Source organism: Durio zibethinus, chromosome 20 (assembly GCF_047325235.1).
Source record: "Durio zibethinus cultivar Kanyao isolate XHJ-2024 chromosome 20, ASM4732523v1, whole genome shotgun sequence".
Classification (NCBI taxonomy): domain Eukaryota; kingdom Viridiplantae; phylum Streptophyta; class Magnoliopsida; order Malvales; family Malvaceae; genus Durio; species Durio zibethinus.
In genome coordinates this window covers 23,143,538-23,157,032 of record NC_143181.1, presented here as the reverse complement: position 1 = coordinate 23,157,032, position 13,495 = coordinate 23,143,538, and the positions used below count along the sequence as shown (strand labels likewise).

General features: G+C 32.1%; 1 protein-coding gene across 4 annotated transcripts; it reads right to left on the bottom strand.

Annotated features, from left to right (window-relative positions):
* Positions 1-3,156: 3,156 nt before the first annotated feature.
* On the bottom strand, positions 3,157-13,043 carry LOC111315818 (DEA(D/H)-box RNA helicase family protein). 4 transcript variants are annotated; one of them, XM_089749039.1, is made up of 8 exons: positions 12,787-13,043; positions 10,259-10,815; positions 9,885-10,079; positions 9,136-9,323; positions 5,933-6,146; positions 4,107-4,235; positions 3,827-4,002; positions 3,157-3,736 (listed from the first exon to the last, which is right to left on the bottom strand). In XM_089749039.1, the coding sequence occupies exons 1-8, from the start codon at positions 12,995-12,997 to the stop codon at positions 3,703-3,705; spliced, it is 1,704 nt and encodes a 567-aa protein (XP_089605165.1). In that variant the 5' UTR covers positions 12,998-13,043; the 3' UTR covers positions 3,157-3,702. The 4 variants fall into 4 exon arrangements, with proteins under 4 accessions (XP_089605165.1, XP_022773587.2, XP_089605166.1 ...); XM_022917852.2 differs by having other exon boundaries at positions 3,157-3,676; XM_089749040.1 differs by lacking the exon at positions 4,107-4,235.
* Between the last annotated feature and the right edge of the window lie 452 nt (positions 13,044-13,495).

Sequence of the window (13,495 nt, the reverse complement as noted above, 5' to 3'; positions counted from 1 at the left end):
TAAATATATGGACTGTTGTAGAAATCTCTGGACATCTGTGCTCTAAAAAGTTCTAAAATAAGAAGTCTAGGCTTGATGTGATTTAGAATCCTTTTATAAATCTCATACTTTGCTTAACCAAGGGCCACACATGTAAAAAAGCCCTAACTATAAATAAAGATCATCCTTTCATTTGTAAATCAGATTGCTCTAGCTATATACATTTAAGAATTCACAAAGCTTACTCTAAGTTCCAAACAATCTCTAATGTGAGTTCCTATTTCACTTTAAGTTACACAACAGTGAAAGGTAATTAAAGGCTGACTTAGACGTATAAAGAACTGATTTCCAACCTAAGATTGCATGACTTAATTTAAGCTTGCTGTCCATAACATGCTTACCATCCCATTTCTTAGTTTTTCATTTGGTTTTTTAGAGTTTGACACATGACCTTTTTTAATTGATTTTGTTTATTTGTTTGACGACTAGAGAGAGAAAAATAATAAAATAATATAGAATTTGAGATAAAAATAATTTGAAAAAAATATAAATTAGGAAAAATATAAAAATCCATATCACAAAACAAAACTTAAAAAAATTTTGCTGGCAAGAAAAAATAATCTTAAAACATTCTCTCAATCACCAAAAAAAAAATCAATTGAGAGAAAATCAAAAGGAAAAACATAAAAAAGGTTGCAAAATAAATAATATCAAAACATTCCTATTTGTGTAAAGTCTGGACTGGGACAAAAACTTGAAATCATAAGACAAGTTAGAAGCAAAGGTTGAAGGTGTCTTCCACATTTGTGTTTTAATGCTTAAGTTAATGACTGAAGAATATGGAGAAAGCAAATAAGAAAATGAAAGGAGTAAATGACCTGGATCATCCAAAAAAAAAAGGGTGGTTGGATCGTTTACACCCAAATTGAGGTGGCAAATTTTAAGTCGACATGGCCCGGTTTGACTTGACATGGTCTGTCGACCCCCAATGTCAGAATGACCTATTAGCTTGGCCATCAGGTGGAAAATAGAAAAGGAAACTATTAAAAATGAAAGTAACGGTGGTGACACAATGAGAAGAGATAATAAAAGGTTTGAAGGGTTAGAGGGAGAAAAAAAGATGGATGTGAAGTAAGAAAGAGAAAGAAGAAAAAATTGATTGAAAAGGAAGAAAAGAGATAGTTTTGTCATCACCAAGAAACATTGGCTACCAGAGTTGGTTTAAAGAGAGAAAGAAAGGAAGAGAGGTGGCCGATTAAAAGAAAAGAAATGAGAAAATAGCAGTTTAGGATTTTATGTTTTTAGTATATAATACCTAACAAAATGATGATGTTTTAAGTGTTTGGGACCAATTAGTTTAACAACTAATTCTATATTCTTGAGTAAACAAAATTTTTCCTTAGATTCAACTAATGTCTTATGAAAAGCAATTTCTCAATTAATTTTCTTTAATTTGAATCAATACATTCTTATATTTATTTTAAATAATGATAAAATACCAAGCCTAAATATTTTGATAAACCAATTTATATTTTAAAAGTCAAAAAATAAAAAATGAATTGGTACTCAATAATGCTTAAATTTGTTATAAAATTTTAATTTTTTTTCATGATTTTGACAAAAGATGATATAAAGGGTCTTTGGTAAGGAGAGGAAACATTGCAAACAAATAAAATAAGATATTTTAGAAGATGATAGAGAGAAAAATTAGAGCAAACCTTAAAGTAACGAGTGCAACGGCATGTAGTGGTAGAAGATGAAGTAAGACTAAGTAAAAAACAAAAAAAGAATAAGGTTGAAAAAGGAATTTAGAAAGAGAGAACTATATAAAAGATTGAGCCAATTTATCAAAAATCTTCACTAAATGAGTTACATATCTTAAACATTCAACAAAAATAATGATAAAATTGATAATTACAAAATGTATTAATGCTTTGTCTAATAAAAGTTTAGCTTTTGGTGATAGTGAACATAAGAATCCTCCTAGGGATGACAAACAACCTGTGCTCGATAGGTTTTAATCCTCTCAAATTTGGTGGAAGCAATTTTTCTTTTTTGAAATTAGGGTTGAGTTGGAGATGGGTCAAATATTTTTTTAAAAAGTTGGCGTTGGGTTGGAGGTGGAGTACAGGGTGATGAACCCCGACCCTCCCCAAGATGTAAAAATATTTTTATTATTTATTTAGTTTTTTATTTATATATATTAATAAAATTGTTATTTTATATATTTATTTAAAATATTAATTTAATAAAAATATTATATTTATATATATAACTAAGATATAAGTTATTTTTAAAAAATAATATTTTTATGAATATAATAATAAATTAAAGTTATTAAATTAATTTCAAATCGGATGCAAATTATATATATATTGAGTCAGAATCGAATATAAAAAGAATAACTCGATATAAGGTTGGGTTAGAATTGAGTATACTTTTTTAGGGGTTGGGTCGGAGTCTAGGGAAGCGAAAATCCATTTTACCTCGATTTATTGCCATATCTAAATCTACTATATGTTCTGAAGCAAAAAGAGAAACACTTATACTTCAAATAAATGTTAAGAGGTAAATTTTTAATTATTTTCATATTTAATTCATCAAGACAAATTCTCTAAAATATTCCAATAAAAAAATTAACAAAAAAATTATATCTTATTCTTAGGTTATTTTCACTTTTTTTAGGTAGAAAATACTAATACTTTTTCATGAAAGTGTTGTTCCATAAAAGTATTATTGCAAACTTTAGCAGAGTTGTTCTATATAATAACTTTATTACTTGTTCTGACTTAACTTTCATTTTAACAACTTTAGAACAATTTAAATAAATAAAATATTAGTATAAAAAAAAAAAAAGAAATTATCATTGATAATGACAGTTGTAAACATATTTGAATTCATGTTCATTTCCTTTCTTAATTAATCTTATCTCTTTATTGTATTGAAAATATATAGAAAAACAAAAGTTTTACAATAACTATCTTTATTATTTTTTATCACTGTTAAGAGATTGTTTGATTTAAAAAATTTTATATAAATACTATTTTTTTTTAAAAAATGACAAAAAAGAGGTGACCTTACACAAAGCAGGCAGCATTGCAGTTAAATGACGTAGTGAAATTTACCCTTTCTTTTTAAATGATAACAATTACCGAAGGTTTAGAGGTCCTATCAGCCTGGGCTAAAAGAGGATTTAAAACCAAAACCCTCTTTTTCATTGTTTAAACCATATATTCTGCTTTACAAGCTATGTATAATAAAATAAAACAAACTGTAAACTGTCTTCTTTACAATTACAGGCCTCTTCACCTTTTTATAATTGCAGAAACGGATGCCTCCCAAGCTAAAAGAAAATATAAATTTACGACTCCCTAAGTTCATGCAAATTTAGTACGGCCCCACAGACCTAACATCATACCCTTATTTCATGCGAAATATTTCTCCTTCAGCTTTTTTTTTTTAACTCATCATTTCAAAAGCAGCTGGCACATCATGTAATGGGTGACCCTTCTGGTTTCTTTCAATGATCCTCCGTGCAAGGGGAACTTGCTTGCCAACAACAAAGATGAATGCCTTACCCTTTCCCCCTGCCCCTCTGGCAGTTCGTCCAACACGGCGCACATATTCGCTTGGATCACGAGGGAAGTCAAAGAGTACAACATGATCCACACCAGCAAAGTCTATTCCACGTGATGCTCTGCCATCGATTTTAGAAACATATTCTTAATGAAATAGGAAGCAGATCGACCGACTATATCTTCATAAACAAGCACAGCTAATGAGTTACACAAAAATAACACAAGAAAAACTATCTTTTTTATTTTCTGTGGACGATGGGAAACAATACCTATCAGTGCAAACCAAAATCAAGGATTCTCCACCAGGCTCAGAATGGATGAATTCCTTCATGTTTATAAGCCGTGTTTCTTGTGCCAGAGCAGCATGAAATGGTAGGACTCGCACATGAGTTCCTTTTCTATCAAAACGTTTTAGTACATTCTCAACTTTTCTGCATGTTTCAATCTGATAATGGAGAAGAAAAATATCAAAATAGGACCAAGTCTAAAATCATCTCATCAAGAAAATTGAAGGAAGGTTATCCCACCATGCAAAAATCTCATACATACCTTGTTACAGAAAACAATGGTTTTAGAAACTGGACTTTCTTCCATAAGCTTCAGAAGGGCAGTCCTCTTGTTAAGAAATGCTGTATCTGGACTTTTTAAAGTCCCTTCTCCACTGCAATCTACGAGAACCTGAATGTGCGCCTTGGATTTTTAATATTCATTAAAGAGTAATAAATATTTACTATACACATTAATTCCAATGGCTACACAAAAAGGAATCTGCCTAATTATTATCCCAGCTTTTTCTAGTACCCAAATTCATTGACAACACCAGTTTTGTTCAAACAGGATGATAATACCATTTATCCACATGGCATCTCAATATTTGATTCTAAAGCCACAAGTTTTATAGATTAGCCCTATGTTTAATTTTGAAGATCTTACTCTTGTCATGGACCTAGAAATGCCACAAACAGATTGCAAAAAAGCTGCACCCTTTCCATAATGAAGGATGTTGAAGTTACATAGAGTACTGTAACCACCTACAAATCAGGAAATAAATCCTTATTTGATACCCATGCTGTCAACAAAATATACTCCATTCTCATTTTCAATTATGTAGGGTATTTTTGCCTTTTTATTGCCTTGCATGGGCAATTTTGTCCTTTCAGTTTTTTTCATGGATTGTAGAGAAAGAGGCTGATAGGGAGAGAATAGGTGAGAGAAAAAGTTCTTGGGAAGAGAGGTGAGAATAGGGTGTTGGGGCATGCAGTGGAATGATGACTCTACAGGGAAAGAGAGGAGGAATGAGGAAATGAGAAGGAGCGATTGATGAGAGAAAGCTACAGGGATAAAGACAACGGTGGAGAAGAGAGAAATTTGCAAGGGGAGAGAGGAGAAACCAATGGACAGTGGGGTGGGGGCGAGAATAGGGGAGGGAGGAAGGAGGGAGAAGAAAAAGGAAAAGAATAAAAGAATAAAAAATGGAGTTGGAGAAAGCATTACTTGACAAGAACAAAAAATAAATGCCAATTATCCTTTGGATCAGTTGGCATGTCATTGGAGTTGGTACTTGGAGGTTGCGAGTTCAAGAGCTCTTAACTATTTTGCTCCAAAGGTTAAAAAAAGTGTAAGACTTACACTAATTTAATTGAATCCCTCCTCATATATATATATATATATATATATATATATATATATATATATAAACATCATATAGTTAATGGATTTCGTAAACATGTCATAGCTTTTTACACGTTAAAATCATGACAATCCTATGGTTTTCAAACTTATACCGGTTTTGAGAAAGCCTAATAAGTGTGGCAAATTTCACAAGTAGTCATGTACCTCAACAATTATTGTTCCTACTTCTAGCAGGTAGAGCTAAGCAGCATTTCTATCCATGGACATAAGAAAGTAGTGGCAAATTTCACAAGTAGTCATGTACCTCAACAATTATTGTTCCTACTTCTAGCAGGTAGAGCTAAGCAGCATTTCCATCCATGGACCTAAGATAGTAGGTGATTCTAGTGTGGGCTAAAATTGTTTGAAAAGAAAATAAGAATTCCTTACTATTATCTCTTTCACCATGATAGGGCTTCTTGAAATCTTAATCAATAAAAAGAATTTCATTATTGCAGTAGTTCTTATTTTGTAGTTAGCATAAAAAGTAGCTCAATAATGAAGATTAATACGTAAGAGCCATGGACTGAGCTCATAACATACATCAATTTGAAACTTTTTCAAGTTTCAATTCCAATATCTAAGGCATCAAAGGAACAACTAGTAATAATAATACTAATAATAATAATAATAATAAAAAGAAGAAGAAGAATAACCAAAGACATAGTGGGTAAAAACAAACAAAAAAAGAAAAGAGAACCAACCTCCTCAAGACCAGAGCTTATATGGTGCATGCCAGGTCCCATGATCACTTTAGTATCAGGAAAAACTTCAATCAGCTTGTTGTATATTTCTACGGGCAAAGTTGCAGTTACAAATAGATATTGTGTTATGACAGGTGAAGAGTCTATCAAACTCTGCAATGCAACCTTGAAATCCTCATCATTAAAAAGTATATCCACCTCATCAAAGATAGCACTGCAATACAGGCAACTGATTAGAGTTTATTTTAGGCAAAACTTGTTAAAATTAAGTTTGTGTCACCTCTTTGGAAAAAAAAAATAATGATGATGATACAACTGCTTTCCCTTTGCATTATCATGCTATGCATGAAAAACCTCAAAACAGTTTTATTTGGGTAAATGAATGAATTTATACAACAAAGAAGCTTAGAGTATGTTTGATAAACCATTGAAAATTCTAATTCTCAATGGTTTAATATTTTTAGTGCATTTGAAAATTCATTTTTAGAAATCATTTAATGGAACATTTTCAATGAAAAAGTGTTGAAAAGCTACTTAATGCATGTATTCTTTTATTTTAACCATTTATTCTTTCCTTTTTAACTATTACCAATAAAAATGCATATAAAATTGTATATATTTTTATAAAAGATTTAATAAAAAAATCTAACATTTAATTTCCAATAGCATACCAAACAATTTTTATATCATAAATTCAATACTTAAAAACTTTTCAAAACTAAAAATTAAATACTTAATTTTTCAATGTAAAATTGTCGAATCAAATAGCACCTAAATTACAAATGCTTTTAAGCCTGGAGGTTTTTTTCTTTGGAATAAATTTACCACTCAACTTAAAATAATGGATCAAATTTATCACACATCTTTGACCAAGTACAAATTTACCACTATACCTTTTATTTTGGTTAAAAAATGGTCAAAATTAATGGTAAAAAATATTCCATGAGGAAATAAAGTAATTTTTTAATAGTTAATCATTTTTGAACCAAATTAGAAAATACAATGGTAAAAATTGCACCCATTCATTGATAAGTGGCAAATTTGATCCATCAACCTAAGTGATAAATTTGGACGTTATGTGATAAGCGGGATCTCTAAAAGAAGACATCTCAAAAGTCAATGATTGTTATCCACAAGATTGAAAGCAGTAACTTTACCATATATGTAAAAAGGACACTTCAAATAATTTGTTGAGGGAAACCTTAAAATCTTTCCCAACCTTGAACTCAACTTTCCCATAAGGGCACTTGTTTATTTCCGTCCAAATGCAATAGATGGTGGCTTCAAAAGCAATCATTTGAACGCCATCATCTTTTCCCTTCCCATTTTAAATTATGTAGCTTGCTTTATCAGCTCAAGTAGCAATCTTCCTCAAGGTAATATTTCGGAGTTTCCTTAACATTTCCTTGAGGTCACTTCAAAACTTTGTAGAGTATTCACACCCAAAAGTTAAGTGCCAAGTATTTTCAATAGCAGAATCACAAACAGCCCATTTGAAATCAACTATCATATCTTTATGGTATAACAGTTCATTAGTCTGCAATCTTTCTCTTAACACCATTCAAAATATGAACCCATGCCAGGGAACTAAGTAGCAATCTCAGACTAAATTTGATCAAGATACCTTTGGAAACTGGTCTCTAATAGCCATCCAAGCATTTTTCATCATAAAAGTACCACATAAATTTGGATTCAAAAAGCACATCACCTTTTGCATCCTTCTGAAAACAATCTGCTTAATCTGATTCCACATTGTTCAAAGCTGATTGTTAGTGGCAACTCATAAAATCCAGCATCCAATTTGACAAACATCACAAACTTGCAGCTTCTTACTTTGTCTATGATGTTGTACCCAATTTTAACCACTAATGCATCTTTAGGAAGCAATGGATCATATCAGAAAAAAATGTATTCTGGTGATCACCCAGATGCTGAATTGACTTACCATTTTCTTAGATCTTCAGCAGCTTGTTCCATGACAAATTGCAATCATCAGATGGCCTAATACTCCAAATATTGTTGTGTTTTTATTTCCATAGCATACACCTATCTTATCCAAATTGAGTTCTTTGTCACATCACAACAGCATAAATGCTCAATCCATGGCTGCTATAATACATTAACGCAACTTTCTAACCCTAAATCACCTATACTTTTACTGCAATATACACGACTACAAGCCACTAAACAGTTGTTTTTATTTAACTCAAAGATCAGCTTTAACATCATTGAGAGAATCTTCAAGCTGTTTGTATTGCACCTTAGTCTCATGAAAATAGCTGTCAGCTCTCAACGTTAGGGCATGAAATTCTTTAGTAAACTATGCAAGACCCTAATTAAACTCAAGTAGAAAATTAACGAATATTATCCTAAAAGACAGAGCTTCAAGAATCTAAAAGTCACTTAAAAGATCTATTCCTCGTTGCTGTACTTAGATCATTAGTTTACTAAAATGTAGGTTTTTGCAGCAAAAATATGCTCATATATTAAACAGAACCTTAATTAGAAATGCAGTTCGTCAAAATTTAGTACTTTCTATAGGTTGAACTTAAATTTTGATCCAAAAATTTCATGGATGTCCATGCAACAACATTTTTTCATACAGAGAAAACAACTTGGTCCAAAAAGATCATGTATGTCAATATGGACCATAAATTGCACAATCTTTCAAGTCTCAAGGGTAGCTGATGAAGTCAGAATAATACTGGTATAAATGCTAAACACTCTAAGAAACATAATGTAATCTCCTAAAAACAAGACAAAAGAGGACTGAAAAACTTAAACTAGACTTTATGCAGCTGTGTAAATGGTTAGGTTGCAATGGCCTTTTTATTTACCTTAAGTAAATTGCACAATCTTTTAAGTCTCAAGGGTAGCTGATGAAGTCAGAATAATACTGGTATAAATGCTAAACACTCTAAGAAACATAATGTAATCTCCTACAAACAAGACAAAAGAGGACTGAAAAACTTAAACTAGACTTTATGCAGCTGTGTAAATGGTTAGGTTGCAATGGCCTTTTTATTTACCTTGAGGAAAGGCAAAGGAAGGATAAGGAGTGGAGGGACTACCATACAACGGAAATAAGAGAGATACCCAGTACTAAAAAATCCCATTTAAAATGCCCTAGAAATTTTCAAGACCCCATCACACTTGAATATAAAATAGTTTGATGAAGCAATTTCCAACATTATTTAACTTACCTTCTAAGATTTGCTAATTGCAGGAAGCCTCCTTTAATTAGGAACATGAAACGACCAGGTGTTGCTATTAAAACATCAACACCTTGCTCTAGATTTTCCAGCTGAGTCTTTTGCCGAAAACCACCCGTCACAACCATAGATCGGAATGGGACCCCAAATTTCGACAATGACCGACAACTACTCAAGACCTGCAAAAGTTTTACTTGCAATAAGCAACCACCATACAGCCATGTAGAGGGTTCCAGCAAAATTGCATATACAACTTTGCATAGCTGCAAATAATATTCACTTTTCAATTAAGCAAGGTGCACTGAGCTTTCTACATAATGAATTTCTCTTAAATCTCAAATAAGCAATTTTGCACACCTTAGGTTTAACAACTTAACGTCAATCTACCAGTGAAGTAACAATAGTGAAAACTAATTCAACGGTTCTGTGTAATTGTACTGTTTTCCTATTTGTGGACATTCATCTACTTGTCTTTAAATTCCATAGAGAAGAATTAAACCATGAATGAGCTAAATCTAACAAAAATTGATCATTGGAAAAAAGCAAAGCATGTCCCAACAAGTAATTTTCAATTACCACATTTACGAAAATCATGCCTAGAGCCAATGATTGATTCAAGGGATATAGAAGAAACTCATCTGTCATCATTGCAAATTAAAAGATGCCTTTACTATAAAAGAAAGCATGAGAAATAAAAAATATAGACTGGATTCAATTGAGTAGATACAACATTAACTGACCTGAGACGCCAATTCAGCGGTTGGTACAATTATAACTGCACGAGGGCTACCAGAGGTTGACTTGCTAACTCCTTGGAGTTCTTCTTCCCTAAGGCGCTGAATCACAGGTGTAAGGTATGCCAATGTCTTCCCTGAGCCACTTTGATCAGCTATAATACAGCTGTGTCCCTCAGTAACAGGTCCAAAAGCCATGGCCTGCAGTAATCCAAGATTTTTATTTTATATGCTAAATGGCTTTTGACAAAACCAAGTAATAGTTTCATTGATTAATGTTAATAGGACGCATCTAAAAGTAGATTAACTCTTCAGACACAACAAAACAACCTCAGCACACTATTTACTGGATCAGTTGTAATAGGAAATTATTAATATACCTGAATACATGAAGGGCGCAGGAAAAGCTGTTCTTTTAAAGATTTAATCATGTATTCACTGCAACCTAAATTTCTAAAGGTTTTTTGACTAAAAAAGTCACCCCTAACAGGCATTGTAAGATGTTTCTTTAGAAGGTCAGGTGACTTCAATTTGGGCTTACGAATGGTCCCCCTGTCATGCCAACCTCGTAAATGAGCAGCAGAACCCCTAGCAAATGAACTCTCTGGTTCAGCATTTTTGAGGAAAGACTCATGAGGTTTATCAAGCCCTTGAATAGAATCAGCAGATAAATCAGAGTACTCATTGTGTTTTTCTATCTCAGTTACTTGGCAAGTCTCTCTGTGTTCATTAGATAGGAAAACCCTTGAAACTCCTCTGTCATGGCTCTGTGCAACCAATTCATCATCATCAGCACTTACTTCTTGTTTCATCCGAGAAATCCGCTTGCCAAGGGCTTTTACTCTTTTTGCTTTAAGTCTTTCAAAACCCACAGTCAATCCCTTTGTACCTGATTCTGCAGAACAGTTGCTGTTTGCTGCCGTCACAGGTTCACCATCTGTGAAATAATAATAATAATAATAATAATAATAATAATAATAATAATAATAATAATAATAAATCTAGAGGTTGAAAGTAGGGAATAAAGCAGTGCATGCCATGAGAAACATTCTGCAATGAACAGTGTGGAAAAAATAACATCTTAGAGCGATGAAGGCTCATGTTTATCTAGTGGTAATAAGCAGGGTACTTTGCCCTGCATGCTAAAGGTGAAAAAATGAGAATAGTCGAATATTCTTAAAGGGAAATGCAAGATTAATTTTATTTTTCATTTAATAATAATAACCTTTTTTCTTGTTAGTTCCTCAAAAATCTTTTAGTGAATACTAAAAGGGAGATGTAGAGACTAGAAAGAATCAACCCACTAGTAAAACTACTCTTAGTTGAGCAGATAATTTATAACAATATAAACACTTGAGTGATAGCAAAAGAGACATCAAGAAGAACAGACTTGCTTCGCTCTCTACAGCAGAAGAGCTTCTTCCTTTTCTAGCATATACATCGCCAACTTTAAATCAAGCTCTCCTTCCCTTTTTTGAGGATATAGGCTGATAGCAAGCTTGGGGGTTTATGCTGTCCAGTAGTAACTCAAGGATTATTGTGCCTGATGACACCAAACTTAGCTATTGATACTATTATTATTTATAAACCCATTATTCCAAATAGTTTTTTGCTAATTGCTTTTCATCTGCTCCTATGAAATATTTGTCATACAAATACTCAACTGAAGTGAGCAAAGGCAAAGACTCCATGTATAGCATTACTGATGCGTGCTGCCATCGAATGGGAAGATATGCAAAATAATTCATCTATGTTAAATGAGGACTTTGTAGAGTTCAGTAGTTTCAACCACCTCAGCAAAGTAAACTAACTCATCACACACATCAATGAATCATTTATATACTCTTATCTTTATCATTACTATTAAAAATGAGGAGCAAGCCAACATTTCCAAGAGTGCTAGATATAAGCCCACAGTAAACAAACAACAAGATATAAGCTAGAATGCTGTAGAATAATTATTTGAAATGCTCAATTTCGATTTTGAATAAAAAATTTCCAGTGACATGTGATTGAACTGTATGCTCAATTATAAAGCGTGGGAAATTTATTTCTAAACGATCAATAATAGACCTGACTTTTGGACATACATGTAATCTGAGTCATACATGATATACCCCTCAAATCCAATACCAAGGTACTTGTTACTAGTTGGAGAATGAGGTATACAGAATTTCATTCTTTTTTTCTTTTTTTTTTTTTTGGATGATAAGATAGTTTGAGATTGTTTGGTGCGTGGTATGATGGAGAGGATAGGATAAAAAAGTCCCATGTTTGGTTGTACATTTTAAGGAAAGAATAGTATGGCAAATAGGATGAGCCATCCTCCAAGTAGACGATTGCTCAATCCTATGGAAAATAGGTTGGGATTATTTAAAAAGTGACATGTTAGATAGCATAATTTTCACATATCCTATTTTACCCCTCAATATATATATATATATATATATATAATGGTACAAAGGAGGCCAAAGCCTAAGGAAAATTGGAAAAGAGGGATTTTGCAAGTGTTGGGCATGGAACCCTAACTTTATGTGAATTCATCTCCTAAAGAAGGTGGGTGAACCTTCGTTCAGGATAAACATCATATTCTCAAAATTATATTTATAATTACATATGTTTATAAAAGCAATGAAAGAAACGATAATTTGACCAATTATATATATATATATATATATATATATATATAATCATGTAAGCGCCAATCACCTTATCCTAATTTATCCTATCCCCAATATCATCAAACACAAAGGAAGCCCCAATGCTTCAAACTGGTTTTGAGGAATTTTTATTTATGGGGTAAATGTAAATGAGAGCGTAAACAAGGAATTTCAACAACAACAAAAAAAAGGTAATTAATAAATAACAAAAGAATTGAAGAGCAGATGAAATGAAAGTGGAAAGGAACCTGGTGTATTAGGATTAGGAGAAAAGCTCCAATCAGAATCAGAATGAGATGGGGATAATAGGTGAGTTCCACCACAACAAAGAATGAAGCTGACCACCTGCAATTTGTAAGCACCCGCTGTTTCCAGTGACGTCTTTTTACACCCATCATGGCCACGACGCCATTTCCATCCCAATGGACTTGCCAGAATTGGATGACCCTTCGCCAACATTTCTTTCTGCTTCCTCCCTATACTGCTGTAACAACCCTCCGCTGATATTTCAACATGTCACTTCAAAATACATTTATCACATCTATTGGACATTTGGATTTAGATTCCACTCCTACTTGGGCTTTCGACACTAATCACGAAATAAAACGCCTTTCTACCTCATGCTAACTTAGTTACAAAATTGATAAATCTATTTTTATTGCAGGTCAAATTTTTTTTTATTTTATTTTTTAATTAAATTTTTTATTATAAAATTTATCTATTCTAAAAAATAAAGAAAAGGTGAAAGATAAAAAAAAAAAAAAAAAGAAAAGAGAATAAGATGTGATTATTTAGATTGGCCTTATTTTTTCAAGGAAGTTATCTAACTTAAAAAAATAAAAAAGTGAAAAGATAATAAACAACAAAATAAAAAACAAAAAAATAGAAAAAAAAACTCATAAAGGATGTCATAAAATATTAAGTTTTTAAAATTAAAGTATCAAATAATTATTTTAT